We start from the raw sequence: 19,534 nt of genomic DNA, 5'->3' as shown, positions 1-19,534 counted from the left end.
AAAAAGAGGAACGCAGTCGGCAGCACCACCGGAAGTTCCTTTTGAGATAAAGAAAAACAGCGGAAGTAAGCCAACTGCACTTCCTTAATATTTTGCCTTAAGTCGGGTCTCCTTTCTTTCCAAAGGGGAGGTTCTCCAGAGCTCTTTGCTGCCAGGCGAAGCCGCTGCGGCGGGATCTTTGCGCACGCTCCACTGGTCAGCTCCGCCTTTCAACCGCCTTCCAGCCGCGAGGTCCCTTCCTAGGTTCTAGTGGCTGGGCATGACGTAACCTTCTGACGTACATAGGGGCGGTACCTCAGGAGGAAAGCGTCTGTGCCGGGCTCTCGCGAGAACGTTTCTTTACTTCGCAGTTCTCGCGCTGCGGCTTTGCTCCCTTCGCAACGAGATCCTTCGAGATCTTCTCCGCCCCCGCTACCGGCGCCCCTCCTGTGGCCGCCGTGCCGAGCCGGCCAGAGCAGAGCTCTCGGCTGCGGCCACACGTCCAAGGACCTAGGTGCTCGCAGAGACACCAGCACGCCCCCCCACTAGTCCCGGTCTTCGGGTCCACGAAACTCGCTCCTCGCGTGCCAGCCCCACCGGGGTCCGTGTCCTGTCTCGCCGGACGGACCCGGGCCCGAGCTGTAGCCGGCGCCATGTCGGTGGTGGGCATAGACCTCGGCTTCCAGAGCTGTTACGTCGCTGTGGCCCGCGCGGGCGGTATCGAGACGATCGCTAATGAGTATAGCGACCGCTGCACGCCGTGAGTGTGGGCCGGGTGACCGCGTGCACGGGCGGGAGGGGTGGCGTTTGTTCTGAGCTGCGACCCTCGAGGCGTGGGGAACGTGGGCCAGGGAATCGCCTCCGTTCCGAGGTCCCCGTTCGTAGGGCGCCCCCACTCTGTCCAGTCACTGGTCGCCACGCCGTACCGCGGGTGTGGGTCTTCGCCAGTGGCAGGCTTTTCCTTGGTGGTCCCGCGGGCTGAGCGAAAGGTTGGAGTGGGGAGTTGAACCAGCGGAGGGCATAGGTACTAGCTGGAGGGAAGGCAGGCCTAAGTGTAGGATGGTCCAGGACTCTCTCGGGGGTATAAGCCTGGCCCAGAATGTATTGAGTTTTCTTGACCCTAGCGGGTAGGAGCTTAGCACAGAACTGGTCTTAATACAAGTTAGTTGAATTGAACGGGTTCTGGCGGCTGCCGGCCGGGAGAACGAAAAGAGGCCCGAGTTCCACGTGAGTGGGGGCGGGGCGGCGCCCGGAAGAGAGGGAGCGGGAGCTTCGGGGGCTCGAGCTCCGGATGGACCAGGGATCACGGGTAGATGTCAGAAGAAGATTTAATAAGATGAGTGCTTTCTTGACCCCTTTGTTTTCCTTCGGTTTTCTACATCGTTTCAGCGTATTGAACAACGTTGAGTAATTATCTGCACATTACCTCTTAATAGCGTTCCACTTTACGGTAATACATTCATTTCAACCAGGGTGTTGCCCGCAATTGTTAATGAATGACTCAGGGACGCACTTTGCCTTCTAAAACCTATAGTAAGCGACCAGTATAGATTCAGCACTAAAAAATCTTGACTCACCCAGGTCTTTCCTGGTTAGAGTAAAACAGTGTGCCTTTAGAATACAAATTGAATATCTTTCTGTAAATCAATGCAGTCATGACTGTTGAACTTTCTTGAAAATACCTGTTGTATTTCTTATGAACATCAATTGGAAAATTATTAAGAAAATGAGTTATTAAATCAGAATTCTTTGTGTCCGAAGAAAAAATGTTTTAGGAAGGAAGATGGTCTTCTGTATTTCTCACTTTTTATACGCTAGAAAAGGAGAAAACTAGTCATTTGGTTGCTCTTTCAAAGCAGAAAGAAACTAGCACGGGAAAGAATGTAGGAAGGAAGGACTGTTAACATTATTAGAATTTCTCAGTAATGTTTTTTTAAATTAGGAAGATCTCAGTGATGGTTATTTAATGGATTTTATGTGTGTAATAGAATCCAAACAAATTTGCAAAACTTGAAAAACCTTAAAACCACACTTGAATTGTCTACTTGTCATTTGGTAAGTGTAACCTGGTTTCCAAACTATATCAGGGAAAGGAATAATTGAAAATAAGCATCAAATAGAATAATTAGGAGGTGATGAAGGGCAGAGCTAGTAATTTATTGAGGAGGTGTGGAGTGGGCAGCAGGTACCCTATGTTTCATCTTATGGTGAAACATCTGAACAGATCACTGGGCACCATGACCAGTGTCTTTAACCTTAGTGGGTTCAAGACAGTTCTGGGAAAAGTTTAAATAATTAGATAGCCCGTAACTAGCCTGTGGAATGCGGATGCAGAAGCTTAACCAGTCCAAGCTGCCTCCTGCCAATTAAGTGTATGACAGCCAATCATTTTAAATTTCCCTTTTGGGAAATCCCCTAACAGTTTGTACTGTATATAAACTGATCAGAATTGTAATGTTCTGAAACAGTTTTTTCCCCTGCCCAGTAAAACCTTGTGACTGTAATTGACTTATTGATCAGATTTTTTCCTAAATTCAGAAGTGCCTGCAGTTGTTACAATTTTGATGAACGGATTACATTGTAAAATGGGTTTAGAGAGCAAATGGTTACATATACCTGGATGGCTTGGGGAGATTCTAACACAAGCTAAGTGGCCAACTCTTTGCTCCCACTCTAAACTTTTCTGTCTTTTGTGCTTGTTTTACAAACAGGAGAGAGGAAAGAGCACAAAAATATTGCTGCAAAGTTCATCTTTTCTGTGCTTTTTTTTTTTTCTTGCTTTGTATTGTCAAATGACTAGCATTTTCCTTTTCCCTAACACAAAGGGTTAGACTAAAAGTTGGGCTTTTTTTTTTTGCTGCTGACTGGGAAGGGGTTGTTTGAAGCAGCCTAGTTTCCTATCTAATACTGTCTTCCTGGGCTGTAGTTTCCTTCATCTGTAAAGGTAGTCTCCAAGGATTTAAAAAGGTTAGAGCACTGAGTTAGGCTGTTTGGTCTTTTCCTGCCTGGAATTGAAGCTATTTTAGCTCTAAGAGGGATACAGGAAGAGAATCTCAAGTATTGGAAAGGTCTTGTCCTTTCTTTTTGATTATTATCTTACGCTCTTTTTTTTTTAGACAAACAGCAGTTACAACAGTAGTTTTGCCATGAATTCCATTATTTGAAGCTATAAGTTGTTTCAGGAAAAAAATAATCTGCCCAGATTGCAATTAAATTTGCCTCAAAGACTTAATGCTGGGTGGCCATGTAATTATGGTAAAAATAAAATGTTAAATGATTTTCCGTAAATGTTTTTCTGATATTTTCCTTTCTGTTCTCCAGGAACTTACAGGAAGACCATAGTTCAAGTAATTTCTAAACTGTGATTTTGATTAGCTTAGATTTCTGTGTCAGAGTCTAAGGCTAAGTAGAAAATGAGAGCAGAGAGATTGATTTTTTGGTGGCTGAGAAATAATGGATTTGGATCTGTGGAGAGGTACACGAACACTGTAGGACGTAGATTCGTTTTAATGTGCAAGTCGAAATGAGATGCAGATTATAGAGAGTTGGCTATTGAGGAAATACCTCATTTCAAATTGTGATGGATGTAGCAGGATTTGGATTCAGTTTTTGAGGAACTTTGCCTTCCCACCCATTTTAGACTCTCCTCATTTAGCAAATGTTGAGTGCCTCCAATATGCCAGCCATTTTTCTAGGCATTGGAGATACACTGGTGAGCAAATAAACAAGATCCTGCCGTCATGGTCATAGCAAGTGGAAAAAGCCAGGTGTTAAAGAGAAGTATATAATTACTATGGTAAAGGCTAAGACGGAAGAGTACAGAAGATGCTGAGAGTGTAACAGGTGGACCTGATTTAAATTGGATGTAGCGTGGAGATGGAAGGTGTTCTTTAAGAAGTGACATTTAAGCCAAGACTAAGGATGAGTAGGAGTTTACCATGGAGGTGGTGTCGGATTTGAGGAAGAGTGGTTTCCTGCAGAAGGAACAGCAAGTGAGAAGACCTGAGGCAGAAAGTTGGGTACACGTGACAGACTGAGAGGATCATAGCTACTCTTGAGCCACTTGAGAAACTGGTGTGAGATGAACCTGGAGAGGAATTAGGCGGGCTGGATAAGATTATGCGGGACCTTGTAGATCATGTTAAGGATTTTTATTAAGATCCAGTGGGAAGTGATCCAAGTCATATTTTAGAAATAATGGTTGCTTTTTCTGTGGCGAATAGATTTATTTGAGAAGAGCAAGAGAAGAAGCAGAGGAGATACTTAAGAGGCTGCTGCAGTAGTCCATGTGGGAGATGTTGATCTCTACTAGTGTTGTTAGCATGGGAAATAGAGAAAAGTGGCTGGGTTTGAGATAAATCTTACAGATTGTGTGTGTGTGTGTGTGTGTTTTTAATTATATGTGTTTGTGCTGACATTTTTTGACCATAGGGTTTGGAGTAAGATGAAAAACCAGTTTTGATATTTAGTTGGATTGTTGCAGTAGAAAGGGTACAACCTTAAAGTTTATTTGGAGTAAAAATGTTACTGGATTGCCAAATATTACAGAAGTTAATTGGACCATAGTTTCCAGACAATTCATGTGCTAGAAATGAGTTACTTTGAAAATAATTCTGTGGATGAATTGTTTATATTATCATTCTCATGGATTTGGTTCCTAATAAAACAATATATTAGGAATTCGAAGAGCTGAAACCTATTACTATAACTTTACCTTTGAGAGTAGCAAAAGCTGAACAAATGTGTAATTTATGGCTACCTGGTAAACACCTGGTACCTTGTTTATGCATGGGGGCCATGGTGGTTCAGGGCTAGCATTCTCGTGTGCTGTGCAGGCTCAGTTCTTGGCCAGCGCACCTCACGCGCAGCCGCCACCTGTCTGTTAGTGGAGGCATGCTCATTGCTATGATTGGACAGGTTTTGTGGAACTGCCATACAAATGGAGTAGGAAGAAAGGCCTGATGATCTGTTTCTAAAAATCAACCGATGAAAAGCCTGTGGATTACAGCTGGGTTCCTTCTTTTGTGTATGGGGGTTTGCCATGAGGGGGGTGGGGGCGGGGGCAGCTAGATGGCAGCTAACAACAATTACCACAGTCTTATTTCTTCAAGAAGAGTATTCCTCTATGAAGTAAATGCCTGTATTACACATTGTAACACTTAGTAGAGAAACAGGATGATTTAGGTCTCTTGGAATCAAAGAAGAGGAAAGTTGATTTGCTAACCAAAGGTTCAGACTGTCTACACCACTGCCTCTCATTTATCTAAGTGCAGAGGTTTTAGAAAATTGTTCCTTAGAATCATTTAAGAACTGAAATACAACTTTGTATACAAAATTGGTAGACTTAATCTCCAGGAACTTTCTATCAGGTTCCAAATTGGGTTTCCTAGCTTTTAAGTTAAAAAAAAAAACAAAAAACAAAAAACTGACAACAAAGTATTTGTTTGCTTTAACAGTAAAAACACCAGTGCTAAAGTAAAATTAAACAACTTTTCCCTCCAGTTAACCGCTGTTGCTGTGTTTCCCGCCATACTCTCTTCTTGACTTCTGCGAGTAGACCCATAGGGTTTTTTGTGTATGTTTAAACAAATAAAATCGGTATATATTTAATTTCTTTTTCAGTTTATATATTTTAGATATCTTTCAGAGTTGTAAATATGAATCTACCATATTTGTAAATATGTAACTTTCATGTTATGACTAACATTTTCTTCCGGAACTCAGGTCATCTCTAATTTCTTGCTGTTACAAACAGTGCTTCAGCAGTTAAGTCTTGTATATTCATATGTTGGTACTTTTATTTTTTTCTGTAAAAATTTTGCTTTATTGTGTTTTAGGTGAAAGTTTACAGTGATACTTTTATTTTTGTTGGATAGACTTCCAGAAGTGGAATTGCTAAGTCAGAGGGTATATACTTAAAATTCAATACATATTGCCAGAATACTTTCTAAAAGTTTAAGGATTAATTCATGTTAGGAACTTAAGTGATTTCTTGATCCTTATTTGTGCTGATATTGCTATTATTAATTTTTATATTTTTATTAATGAGGTAACAGATTATATTTTGGAACAGTAAAATGAACTGTATAAAAGTTTGCCTCTAGGGTTCAACAGCTGTGTAGCTTTTATCTTAATGTGCGAATCTTATTGATTAAGAAATTTCTGTGTTTTAGAAACTGCAGATCTCAAAAGTATGAATCGTTTGGTCTGTTTGGTACCAACTCCTTCTAGTAATTTGAAGGTCAGGGCTAAGGCAGTAATCCGAGGATACCCATTTCCATGCCAGTTTTGCCTGCAGCTTTTATATGATAGTGTAAATACTATTGTGGGTTCTCTGAAAAGTTCATTTTCTTACATTGTTTAAGAAAGTTAAATGTTGTAGAGCAGCAGCTGTCCTAATATTCTGAGAGTAGTCCTACTTAACAGTTACATACAGGAAGCAGTACCTTTTAAGGGTCTGTACTCATTGCACGTGTTCATAATATCCTATCAGAATGCTCATAAATATTTGGTCAGCGGTATTTCTTACCCAGGACAGGGAGAACAATACCATTCTCTTGTTGAAAAAGGATATTATTCCTAGGACTTTAGGATTAGAACAGAGGAGCCTTGAACTTGGCTTGAATTAACATCCTGTAATGTCAACCTATTCTACTCTGTCCTATAGGGTCGCTATGAGTCGGAATCGACTTGACGGCAGTGGGTTTTTTCCAACGGTAATGTCAACCTGGAAACGCTGCTGGCGTAGTGGTTAAGAGCTATGGCTGCTAACCAAAGGTCTGCCGTTTCAATCCACCAGGTGCTCCTTGGAAACCCTACGGGGCAGTTCTACCCTGTTCTGTAGGGTTGCTATGAGTCAGAATTGACTGGATGGCAACGGGTTTGGATTTTGTTTCAGCTAATGTCATCCTAAAATTTGGAATGGAGGAAAAGTAACCTATCAAGAATGTGTTTATTAAGTGTTTATTTCTATTTGTAGCAGCATTGACTTGGTGTAACATGGGTTATAGATGAAGGTAAAGATTCCTGGTGTCTAGAGATGTAATCACTGTAGTTGGAAATGAATGACATAAAGCAGCAATAAATACAAGAGAGTACAATTATGGATGAGGTTATATAGTACAAATTTAAAACACTGAATTCTCAGGAGTCCATCGTTGGGGGCTAGAGTGATGGGGGCAGGAGTGGGACTTGAGAAGGGACTTCAGTAATGAGGGAAAGGATTTGGACAGTGAGCGAAACTATAGAACCAAAAAAACCAAACTTATCTGCCTTTGAGTTGATTCCAACTAATAGTGACCCAATGGGACAGAGTAGAACTGCCCCATAAGGATTCCCAGGCTTGTTGATTCGAACTGCTGACCTTTTAGTTAGCAGCCGTAGCTCTTAAACACTGTACTACTAGGGCTCCAAAGGTGTAGAAATAGGAATGAATTTAACAGGGATTGGTAGGCGGTATAAGAGTGTGGATGGGATTTGGAATCTGGTAGTCTTGATTTTGAATTCCGGGCTCTATTGTTCACTAGTTACAAGTCTGGGCACATTACCTTGACTTTAGTCAGCTCTTCATCTGTAAAACTGGGTCAGTCATGGTTCTTTTCTCAGTATTTGGGAGTATCAAGTATAGAATGCCTGACATAGGAAGAAGGCTCAATAATGAAAGCCGTGGGACAAGGGAGCTGGACTCGTTTCGATGAGAGTCTTCCTGCCACAGTTAGAGATTGGATCTGAGCTGTTGTAAATTTTGCAAGTTCCTTGTTTTCCTGGTGAGTGAAAGGTAGTAACGTTTACTTTAAATACTCTCGTAAAGCTTGTTCCTTGTTAAAACCCTGAAGAAATAATTCAGTCATTGAAAACTTTTCAGAGCATATACTGAGGAGAGAGAAGCAAACTGAATGGAGTATTTATTTAGCTTCTGTTTTTTTAGGACTTGCTGGATTTATTACGGTTGCGAGGGGTATTTGCCTAAACACTCATAGTGGCTGTCTATGGTGGGGGGAGGGTTGTGAAATTATACATAATCTTTATTTTTTTCTTTATACTTTCCTGTCTTCTATGATCAGTTTGTCCTAGAAAGCACTGAACTAAGTTCTAATGCTGGTCCTGATCAACTAGCTGTGTACCATTTACTTTCTTCATATTTAAATGTTAGGTTTGTTTGTGTAAGCTTTCAGTAGCCTTCAGGTTGTGCTGCTTTTCGTTTGGGACTCATTCAGTTGTCCTTTGTTTTATGGTGCTTTAGGTGAAAGTTTTCAGAGCAAAAAATAACCCATTGCTGTTGAGTCAATTCAGGACTTCGTTTGTTTTATAGGCCTGTCTAATCTTTGGTTTGGAGCCCTGGTGGTGTAGTGGTTAAGAGCTCAGCTGCTAACCAAAAGGTTGGCAATTCGAATCCACCAGCTCCTCCTTGGAAACCCTGTGAGGCTCTGTCTTACAGGGTTGTGATGAAGTTTGAACCGACTCGATGGCACGTAACAACAGCAATAGTCTTTGTTTGAAAGGTGAACTTCGGACATGGCTTCAGTTCTGAGTTAGCAGGGTGTCTGGTATCCATAGTTTCGAGGGTTCCTCCAGTTACAGACAGACCAGTAAAGTCTCGTCTTTTTTGTGGATTTGAATTTTGTTCTACGTTTTTCTCTTGCTCTGTCTAGGACCCTTTGTTGTGATCTCTGTCAGAGTGGTTGGTGGTGGTAGACAGGCATCATCTAGTTCTTCTGGGCTCAGGCTAGTAGAAGCTCTGGTTCATGTGATCCATTAGTCCTTTGGAGTAAAATTTTTCTTGTGCCTTTGATTTTCTTCATTCTCCTTTGCTCCGGATGGGATGGAACCAACAGGTGTATCTTAGATGGCTGCTTGCAAGCTTTTAAGATCTAAATGCTACTCACCAAAGTAGAGTGTAGAACGTTTTTCTTATAAACTGTGTTATGCTAGTTGACCTAGCTGTCCCCCCAGTTGTCCTTTCTTAATGGAAGTAGTAGGATTTTTTTTTAGTCACACGTGTACAATTTTAAGATGGCTTGGCTGGATTTTAATGGGTGGTTTGAAAAATAGCCTTCATAGCAGACTAGTTAGTATATTTTTGTATCAAACCTAGACCAGGGCTTCACTGCAACTGTAATAGCGGCTAATATTTTATTACTTACTATGTACTAGTCTCTGATATAAGCCTCCCATTTCAGAGACGAGTAAGTTGAATCTCAGGTTAAGCAACTTGCAAAGGTCACACAGCTAGAAAGAGGCAAAGAAGAGATGTGGGATGGACACAGGATATGTAATTTTAGAACCTGAGCTCTTTTACTGTACGTGTGTTCAAATAAACTAGGTTGATGACAACGTGGAAATACTAAGGATTTCTTTCACTGGTACAATAGCTAATTGTTAAGAGATTTTTTTAGAATGTAAGATTAGGTGGTGAAATTGTATTGTTGTGTTTGTAAGTAAAATAAACCCTGTGAAATTTGGAACCTGTATAAGGCAAAAACCTGTCAGAGAATGAAAATTCAAGTATTTTCCACTAAAACGAGCAACAGAAAAGTGGTAAGACTGCACCCTGTCAAAGGTGGAAAACTTGAAAGACCCACAAAAACAGGTTAGTCCTTTATTGAGTTCCGGCTCTCACACGTTTCACTGTCTGTGGTAAGAAAAATATAGAAATTTCCTACACTACCAGAGTTTTTGTTTGAGCTTTAATTGCTGCATTATGTGGTGAAGATTGAAGTTCCGTTAGCGACTTTTGATTGATTTATAAGAAATTGGGAGCTTTTCGTAGTGTGTGTATGCATAAACCAAAAAAGGAAGATGAACAATTTGAAATGAGACATTTATTTGACTCTCGAGATATAAGAAACACTTCTGTTACTGTTAAAAAGTAGTAGATTTTAAAAGTAAGTAAAAATGTTAACTGGTTTTAAGGAGAGTATTGTCTAGAACAGTTCTGTCCAGTAGAAAATTCTGCCATGATGGAAATGTTCTGTATCTGTATTTTTAAAACGGTAGCCACAAGACACATTTGGCTATTAAGGAATTGAAATATAGCCAGTGTGACTCAGGAACTGAGTGTTAAGTTTTATTCAATTTTAATTTAAGCTTAAATAGTCATATGTGGGTAGTGGCCACCCTATTGGCTAATGCAGGTCTATAGCAAACCTATGACCTAAACGTTAGTAAGTTATACACTTTATATTGAGATGTGTTACAGGCACACACAACTGAAAAAAAGCTTCATTTTAAACAATATATACCTTTACATGCAGTGTATAGTGGTGTGCTGTATTTAAGTTGCTGCTCATGACCTCCCTTTTCCTGTCTTCCCCTTCAGTTGATTTTAAGCCCATGAATAGGTTGATGACAGCTAGCAGCAACAACATGGCTTATAAAACACTGTTTTAGAGGTGGAAACAAGTATGTTAGCAGTCGTAATTCAAGTTCAGTTTCTGGTTGGAACTAAGTAGAAACTAAGCCAGTCTAGTAAGTTTTTTTTTAAAAATAATTTTTATTGTCCCTTAAGTGAAAGTTTACAAATCAAGTCAGTCTCTCACCTATAAACTTATATACACCATACTACATACTCCCACTTACTCTCCCTCTAATGAGTCAGCCTGCTCCCTCGTTCCAGTCCCTCCTTTCGTGACCGTTTGGCCAGTTTCTAACCTCCTCTACCCTCCCATCTCCCCTCTAAGTCTAGTTTAAGAGGTAGAAATGATTAACTTTTACTTGGGGGGATTGGGAAGGATTCACAAAATAGGTGATATTTTTGGAGAATTAGCGAGATTTGGGAGGACCTGGGCATTCCAGGACCCGGGCAAAGACAGGAAGGAGTGGGAGACTTGACTCAACTTGTGATGGTTCACTGGGTAGGTGAGATGCAGTTGGAAAATGGGGTGAGGTTGGGATAATGATAGAACTTAGGTTCCATATTAAAGAATCTGGGCTTTATTGTTGGTAGTTGGTTTTGTTTGGAAGGTAATTGTAAGCAAGACAGCTTCAGAGTTCTCGAGACAGAATAGGGAACTCTTCAATAGAACATATAGGAGAATGGAAAACATTATTGTTTTTCATTCTTAGACCTAGTAATTGTTCTTAGGAGGTGAAGGGTTGAAAAAGGGCTGCAGGAAATAGGATGAATAACACGGCCTTTTAGTTATGTTGTTTGAGGTCTTGGTGGAATGAATATACCTTAGAAATTCAGATCTGATGCTTTTTAAGAAAGTGCAGGTTTGTGAATCTTTAGGCTTAGACTAAAACAAAAAAGCCAAACTCTTGCCACTGAGTTGATTCTGACTCACAGTGACCCTATAAGACAAAGCAGAACTGCGCATAGGATTTCCGATGAGCGATGGGTGGATTCGAACTGCTGACCTTTTGGTTAGCAGCCCATAGCTCTCAACCACTGTGCCACTAGGGCTCCAGACTTAAACTAGAAGGCCTTTTTGGAGTGGAGAACGTAGTGTGGAGAGGGAGAGGGTGAGATTGCCTTGGGCAGTTTTCTAAAGGGTGTTACGGGCTGTGATTTAAAAAACGGAACAAAACCAAAAAAAAAAAAAAACCCATTGCTTTTGAGTCGATTGTGACTCATAGTGACCCTGTAGGACAGAGTAGAACTGCGCTGTAGAGTTTCCAAGGAGCGCCTGGTGGTTTTGAACTGCTGACCTTTTGGTTAGCAGTTGTAGCACTTAACTATTACGCCACCAGGGTTTCCATGGGCTGTGATAGTAGAGACGATTTTAAGCGGTACTTCAGAGATTTTATCTATTTTAATAATTGGTGGTGTATTTGCAGAGAGGCTGAGTTTAACACTTGTGCTTATTGAAGGACTACCCCCGCATTTTCTAGGCCCGTAGAATTTTGGGTTTGGAGAAAGCCTGGTGAGATCCCAGGTTAGGCCATCGTTCTTCCCACCAAATAGTACAGGACAGAGCTTCCTGCATCTGCCCTGGGAGATTGGTTTATAAGGGTTCTACTTCATTGGTTAGAAAGAGCTACTGAGGCACAGAGAGGCCCAGTCCAGCATTTTGCCAGGTTGCACAGGGCTAATAACCTTAAAGTTGAAAAAAATTTGGTTCATTTAATAGGTCATCCAAAGTAGTCAGGTTTGGATCAAGGCAGTATGGCTTGAGCCCCTGTTTTTATTCACTTTGCTAAATTGGAAAGATAGAAAAGGTCAAGGAGTAGTTGGATCAGAGCTAGAGTATAAAGTATGAAGAAATGATCTAGAGTCCTGACTTCATTGCTTTCAGACTGCATGACCCTAGATAAATTTATACCTTTTTGTGCTCAATTTTCTCACCTGTAAAATGGGGTAAGATAGGGTGCTTCCCAAGATTAAATGAGATAGTGCACGTAAGTAGTTTACTTAAAAAAAAAAAACCTTAGTCATTGTTATTAAAGTAGGAAGAAGAGAAAACTACTAGCTTGAGGTGGAAATGTACTCCAGGAAGAGTTTGTCTTTTAGGATCTTTTGGCTGGTGTGGGTGAATTGGATCTTATTTCAGGTTGCAGGGAAACCGATAGAGAGGAATGTGAGAATATAGAGAACACAGGGCAAGGTTCCTGAAGGGTTAAAATGGAAAACAAGGTCGTGCATGGGGTCATGAGAGCATTGTCTCCAATATAATTGACTTTTTAAGCAGTTGTAACTTTAAGCAGGTTTCAGTTTTGCCTCCTACAAGAAGCATCAAGTAGACTTAACTGCTGGTAGATAGTGTATGAATTGGTGTGATTTGCAAGAATGTGTTCAGAAGTGGGAATGAAGTTCCTTCACAGAGATTGAGTCCTTGGAAGCCAGTTCTAGGAAAATTACTTACATATCATAGGGCAGGGGATGTTTTCCTGATTTATAGGTTATATTCTTGGTGAAGTTACGAGCTGTCTTAAAAAAACAAAGGAGAAAATTTAATTGATATTGATATATAGGTACTTTATTTTTTATTGGGATTTTGAACGTGAGAGCTGAAAGAGTTAGAAGATGGTGGAAACTGTCTAGTCCAGCTCTCTACTAGCCTAGGATAGTATTCTGTTTTGGACAGGTGGTGATTACATCACATTTGTGCTTCTACATGAAGATACAGGACTCTCATTTTCCTGAGAGGCAGCCCATTTCATGGACAGTTTTACTCAATAAAAAGATTAAAATCATAGACTTGTAATGTTCTGTTAAAATATATGGCTTTTTAGCTGGGACTCAGAAATCTTGCCTGTTGTGGTTTTGGATGTAATGTTGCAGTAAGGTTTGATGCTTAATTGTTTTGTTTTCTAGGGCTTGCATTTCTTTCGGTCCTAAGAATCGTTCAATTGGAGCAGCAGCTAAAAGCCAGGTAGAGTTTGGTTTTTTTAAATTACAGTAAAATAATATAAAACATTTGCCACGTAAACCATCCGTACGTGTACACTTCAGCGACGTTAATTATACTCACCATGTTGTGTAACCATTGCCACTATCCATTTGTTTCTTAAAATGTCTTATTTCTCTGGTTTGCCCATTCATACATGCAGTAATTATTGAGTGCCCACTGCATGCCTGGCATTGTTAACCAAACCAAACCGGTTGCCGTTGAGTCGATTCTGACTCATAGCAGACCTGTAGGACAGAGTAGAACTGTCTCATAGAGTTTTCAAGGAGCGGCTGGTGACTTCGAACTGCCAACTTTTTGGTTAGGAGCTGAGCTCTTAACCTTTGGAACTTAGGCCCTAGGTATGTAACTGACAGAGATAGACCTGATTCCCGTTCTTAAATGCTTCAGTGATTAACAAAATGGTTCTTTAAAGTAGCATTAGCAGTATTATCTGTTTAATGCAGACTGCTACAATGTATTTTGTCCAGATTGTGTTTGAGCAAGACTTACTTGTCCCTTGATATTAAAGTCTATCTTATTGAGCCTTTCATCTTCCTCATGTTTAGTCAGTGTTGTTTCTAGATTTGATCTCCTTAAGTTTCTCAAGGAAAGAAAGCATACTTCTAGAAGTACATTAAAGGATTTAACCATTAAATTACTTTGTAAATCAGGAACCTGAGTAACCAGAGCAGCAGAACCTCAAGAGTTCTGTTAGCCTGAGTGTTTGAGGTTGCTGTAAAATTAAGAGAGTGCATACTAGACCTTATGAATAGCAGTGGAACACTGTTTCATAGAGTATTAGAATGAACCCCTTAGGTTGGAAGACACTCAAAATACAACTGGGGAAGAGCTGCCTTCTCAGATGACCTTAATGGTGTGGATGGAGTCAAGCTTTTGGGACCTCCATTTGCAGATGCTGGTACGACTCAAAATGAGAAGAAACAGCTGCAAGCATTCATTAATAATTGAAACTTGGCATGTACGAAGTATGCATCTGGTAAAATTGGAAGCCGTCAAAAATGAAATGAAATGCATGGAGATCTATAGTCTAGGCATTAGTGAGCTGAAATGGACTGGTATTGGCCATTTCGAATTGGACAGTCGTATGATGTACTATGCTGGGGATGACAAATTGAAGAGGAACGGCATCATATTGTCAAAAAGAACATTTCAAGATCTATCTTGAAGTACAACACTGTCAGTGATAATATCTATGTGTCTATAAGGAAGACCAGTTAATAGGACTATTAATTCCAAATTTACTCACTAACCACTAATGCCAAAGGTGAAGAAATGGAAGATTTTTACCAACTTCTGTAGTCTGAAATTAATCAAACATGAAATCAAGATGCGTTGATAATTACTGGTGATTGGAGTGTGAACGTTGGAAACAAAGAAGGGCCAGTAGTCAGAAAATATGGTCTTGGTGAAAGAAACAGTGCCTGAGATCACATGACAGAATTTTGAAAGACCAATGACCTATTCATTGCAGATAACTTTTTTCAGCAACATAAACAGTGGCTATACACATGGACCTTGTTGGATGGAATAAACAGGAATTAAATAGACTACATCTGTGGAAAGAGAAAATGGAGAAGCTCAGTATTATCAATCAGAGCAAGACCAGAGGCCAACTGCAGAACGGACCATCAGTTGCTCATATTGCTCGTTCAGGTTGAAGCTGAAGAAGATTAAAACATCCCACCTGAACTTAAGAGACCATCTCGAGAATAGATTCAACAAATTGAACACTAATGACAGAAGACCAGACGGATTGTGGGAGGACAAGGACATTGTATATGAAGAAAGCAAGAGGTCATTAAAAAGACAGGGAAGAAAGAAAAGACCAAGATGGATATCAGAAGAGACTCTGAAATTTTCTCTTGAACGTAGGGTGGCTGAAGCGAGCAGAAGAAATGATGAAGTAAAAGCTCAACAGATGTCCAAGTGTGGCTAGAGAAGACGAAGTGAAGTATTACAATGAAATATGCAAAGACCTGGAGTTAGAGAAATTCAAGCATTGAGTTGCAATATTGAAAGATTGTGTGGACAAGGTCTTTAACGACACAGGAAGCATCAAAAGAAGATGGAAAGAATACACAGAGTCACTGTGGCAAAAAGAATTGGTTGACATTCAACCATTTAAGTAGGTAGCGTGCGATCAAGAACTGACGGTATTGAAAGAAGCACAAGCTGCACTGAAGACATTGGCAAAAAACAGGGTCCCAGGAATTGATTGAATACCAACTGAGGTGTTTCAGGAAATGGATGCAATGCTGGAAGCACTCACTCGTCTATGCCAAAAGATTTGGAAGGCAGCTACCTGGCCATCTGACAGGAAGAGATCTGTGTTTGTTCCCATTCCAAAGAAAGGTGATCCAGCAGAATGAGGATATTATCTGGGTTTTTTATCATTAATATCACATGCAAGTAAAACTGTATTGAAGTTAATTCAAAAACGGTTACAGTAGTCCGTCAGCAGGGAACTGCCGGAAATTCAAGCTGGATTCAGAAGAGGATGTGGAATAAGGGGTGTCATCACCAATGTCAGGTGGATCTTGGCCAAAAGCAGAGAATACCAGAAAGATGTTTACCTATGCTTTGTTGACTATGCAAAGGAATTCGACTGTGTGGATCATAAAAAATTATGTGAATAACATTTTGAAGAATAGGAGTTGTAGAACACTTAATTGTGCTCATGAGGAATCTGTACATAGACCAAGTGGCAGTTGTTTGAACAGAACAAGAGGATACTGTGTGGTTTAAAATCAGAAGAGGTGTGTGTCAGAGTTGTTTCCTTTAACCATAATTTATTCAGTTTGTGTTCTGAGCAAGTAATCCAAGAAGCTGGACTGTGTGATGAAGCACTCATCATCAGGAATGGAGGAAGACTCATTAACAATCTGCGTACACAGATGACACAACCTTGCTCGCTGGAAGTGAAGAGAACTTGAAGCACTTATAAATACCAAAGACTTCAGTATGGATTACACCTCAACATAAAAAAAACTAAAATCCTCACAGCTGGACCAGTAAGCAACATCAGGATAAATGGAAAAGAGATTGAAGTTGTCAAGGATTTCATTTTACTTGGATCCACAATCAGCGCCCATGGAAGCAGCAGTCAGGAGATGAAACGACGTACTGCGTTGGGCAGCTCTGCTGCAAAAGACCTCTTTAAAGTGTTTAAAAAAAGTAGATGTCACTTTGAGGACGAAGGTTCACCTGACCCAAGCCGTAGTATTTTCAGTAGCCTCATATGCAGTGAAAGCTGGACAGTAAATGAGGAAGACCAAAGAAGAGGATTGATGCCTTTGAATTATGATGTTGGTGGACAATATTGAACATACCATGGTCTGCCAGAAACTGTCTTTAGTACAGCTGGAATGCTCATTAGAAGCAAGGATGGCGAGACTTTGTGTCACGTACTTTAGACATGTTATCAGGAGGGACCAGTCCTTGGAAAAGCAGATTATCTTAGTGTAAAGTAGAGGGCCAGAGAAAAAGAGGCATACCCTCAAGGAGATTTATTGACAAGTGGCTGCAACAGTAGACTCAAACACAGCAACGATTTTGAGAATGGCACAGGACTGGGCAGTGTGTCATTCTGTTGTGCATGGGGTCGCTATTAGTTGGAACCAACTTGATGGCACCTAACAAGATTTTTGATCTTTTTATGGTTCGATCTGGAGCATATATAGTGTGAATATCTTTGTCTGCTCTACTGGGCAGGGTCTGAAAACACTTTTTGGGTTCAGTTTATGAGCCTAAGAAAATGGTGCTTGGCCATTTGTTTTTTTTTTTTCATCAACTTGGGTAGTTTAAAATACCTCATTTTCAAAAAGTTGAAGATACTTTAGGAGGCCAGTAGATAGCAAGTACAGGGCTGTTTTGAAATGTCGTTCCCTCTAAAATTCCGATGAATTCTTCCTGTTTTTAAACCTGCATTTATTGAGAACAGTAATTGTACGACACTTGCAGCTCAGTTGTAGATTGACAGAGTTATTTATTGAGTTTCTACTTGGCATCTTAGTAAAGCAGGAACCTGAGTTTGGTAAAGCAGGAACCTGAGTTTGGAGGCCTCATTATTTTACAGAAGTACTTCTGTGTGTGCCTTTTGATGTACCTGACGCAGAAGGTCTCTGCTGTGTCTACTGTAGGGGCTTGTTAGGTTTGCTCCTGCGTTAGGAGGAGGAATGTATTAATTTTAAAGAACAAGTTTATTCTTGAAGTTTTTTGAATGTTGTTGCCCTTATTTTCGTTTCACTATTTATATTTGTTTATTCTAGGGAAATCAGAAAATGCAAGTATAAAATGTAAGGAATTTGAAAGCTATCTGTAATGCCATTTTCCAAAAATTACTGTTAATATTTTAATATATATCCTTTTGTACTCTTTCTAAGCATATAAATATGTTTTTTTCCTCTGAGAGTAGGATCATACTAAATAGAGATTTCTGTCTTGAAGTGTAATCTTACCTGCTGTGAAATACCAACGTATGGTAATTCATTGTACGAATGTACCATAATTTATTTAACCATTCTTCTGTTATTGACCTTCCAGGTTGTTTCCAGTCTTCTGCAGTACTCTTGTCAATATCCTTTTGCATTCAGCTTTGTGTACTTAGTGTTTTTTTTTTTCCCTCCCCCTTTATGGTAAACTTCTTAACTAGAATTTTTGAATGGCTACATATTGTCAAATTGGCTTCTGAAAAGTTTGAAGCAGCTTCTAAGTATGGGCAACTTTTAAAAGCTAAAGGTCCTTTTATATTACTGTTTATTAGGACTTTAAGAACAGAAAACAGTTTTATATGTGTAGTGGCCTGACTTTGTGGAGAAGTGGGAAGAGCTGGGCTCTGGTCCTGCACCATATGACCACAGGCAAGTCCTGTACAACTCACTGCATATGTCAGAAGAATGGCCCGGAAAGGTTGAGCGTCTGAAGAAAATAGAAACTTTAAGAAGGAAACTTTGATTAAAGTGATACTAATTTAGCCTGAGACTGTTGAATTTTTTAAAAAATTGAGTAGTAGTAGTATTTCCACTCTGACTGATGTTCTTTCTCTTAGGTAATTTCCAATGCAAAGAACACAGTCCAAGGGTTTAAAAGATTCCATGGCCGAGCATTCTCAGATCCGTTTGTGGAAGCAGAAAAATCTAACCTTGCGTATGATATTGTTCAGTTGCCCACTGGATTGACAGGTATAAAGGTAAGGTGTTCAAGATAATGTCTTACAATTAAAATGCAGTATTTTATCAGTTAAATTTATATCAGTACCGTTCTGATTTCAGCTTGTAGTGAAAATGTTTACAAATGTTTAGGAAAAATTTTGGCTAGTAAAGTTCATTTGATGTTTTTGGAATGATCTGGCTTTGGTTGGTTGCCACAGGTGGGCAGTGTTAATATAGGTTGGAGGGTTGGAGAGAGTTAGTTAACACTGCTATTGCTGCTGGTTTTGCTCGCTGATTTTAGGGAATGACTCCTGGAAGAACAGGCAAAAGAATCAACACTTTCAAGTCACTAGCAAGATCTGTGATCATACTCATAGCAATAGGGCTTCGATTGGAAAGAGATGTTCATTTTGGGAAAAATGAATTTGGTCTTTGAAGTATTAAGCTTTGGTATCTCTGGGACATCCAGAGGAATGTCTTTGTGAAGCATGCAGTGAGCTGATGGTGCACAAGAGGCGAGAGTCTGGGGGATGAGTAGGATGGGCATATCTGCTGGTCTTGCACTTAGAGGTGGTAAAAAAAGAACCCAGAAGGGTGGATGAGCGTTCTAGGCAAGTGAGTTTAGGGAGAGGAGATTTGGTGTTTGAGAAATAAGAATCATGGAAATAGGGTCAAAGCCAGAAGATGATAAATTGTGCCAGTGTAGCTGAGAATTCATTTGAATTTAGAAGTGAAAAGTTTTGATAAATGCAGAGTAGTCGCTGGGTTTGCTTAGGATATTTGTGGCAGTAATCTCAGAGCAGTTTGATTGGCATAGTAAGGCATGATGCCAGAGTGCAGGTGAGTGAAAAAAGGAAGAGAGAGAAGGAAATGAACGACACTTGCTTTTAAGAAAGATGCGGGGTAAGTATCGGCAGATTTAGTTATAAGTGTCACAAGAGCCAAAGGAGAAAGACAGTAGGGGGATTATTTTGAAAAATTGGGTCCAAGTACAAAGGTGGAGGAGTTAACTTAGAAATAAACAAATAGGTAAGGAAGTAGCTTAGAAAAAAG

At 40.1% G+C, this 19,534-nt stretch overlaps 1 protein-coding gene across 1 annotated transcript in view; it reads left to right on the top strand.

Moving 5' to 3' along the window:
• Positions 1-361: 361 nt before the first annotated feature.
• HSPA4 (heat shock protein family A (Hsp70) member 4) overlaps positions 362-19,534 on the top strand; it is a 47,000-nt gene continuing 27,827 nt past the window's right edge. The window contains exons 1-3 of the mRNA XM_049872404.1: positions 362-739; positions 13,235-13,292; positions 18,379-18,519. Of these exons, the coding sequence (XP_049728361.1) occupies positions 633-739; positions 13,235-13,292; positions 18,379-18,519 (306 nt within the window). The 5' untranslated portion in view covers positions 362-632. The remainder of the gene's footprint in view (positions 740-13,234; positions 13,293-18,378; positions 18,520-19,534) is intronic.

Source organism: Elephas maximus, chromosome 2 (assembly GCF_024166365.1).
Source record: "Elephas maximus indicus isolate mEleMax1 chromosome 2, mEleMax1 primary haplotype, whole genome shotgun sequence".
Taxonomy (NCBI): domain Eukaryota; kingdom Metazoa; phylum Chordata; class Mammalia; order Proboscidea; family Elephantidae; genus Elephas; species Elephas maximus.
This window is presented reverse-complemented; position numbering and strand designations above follow the sequence as displayed.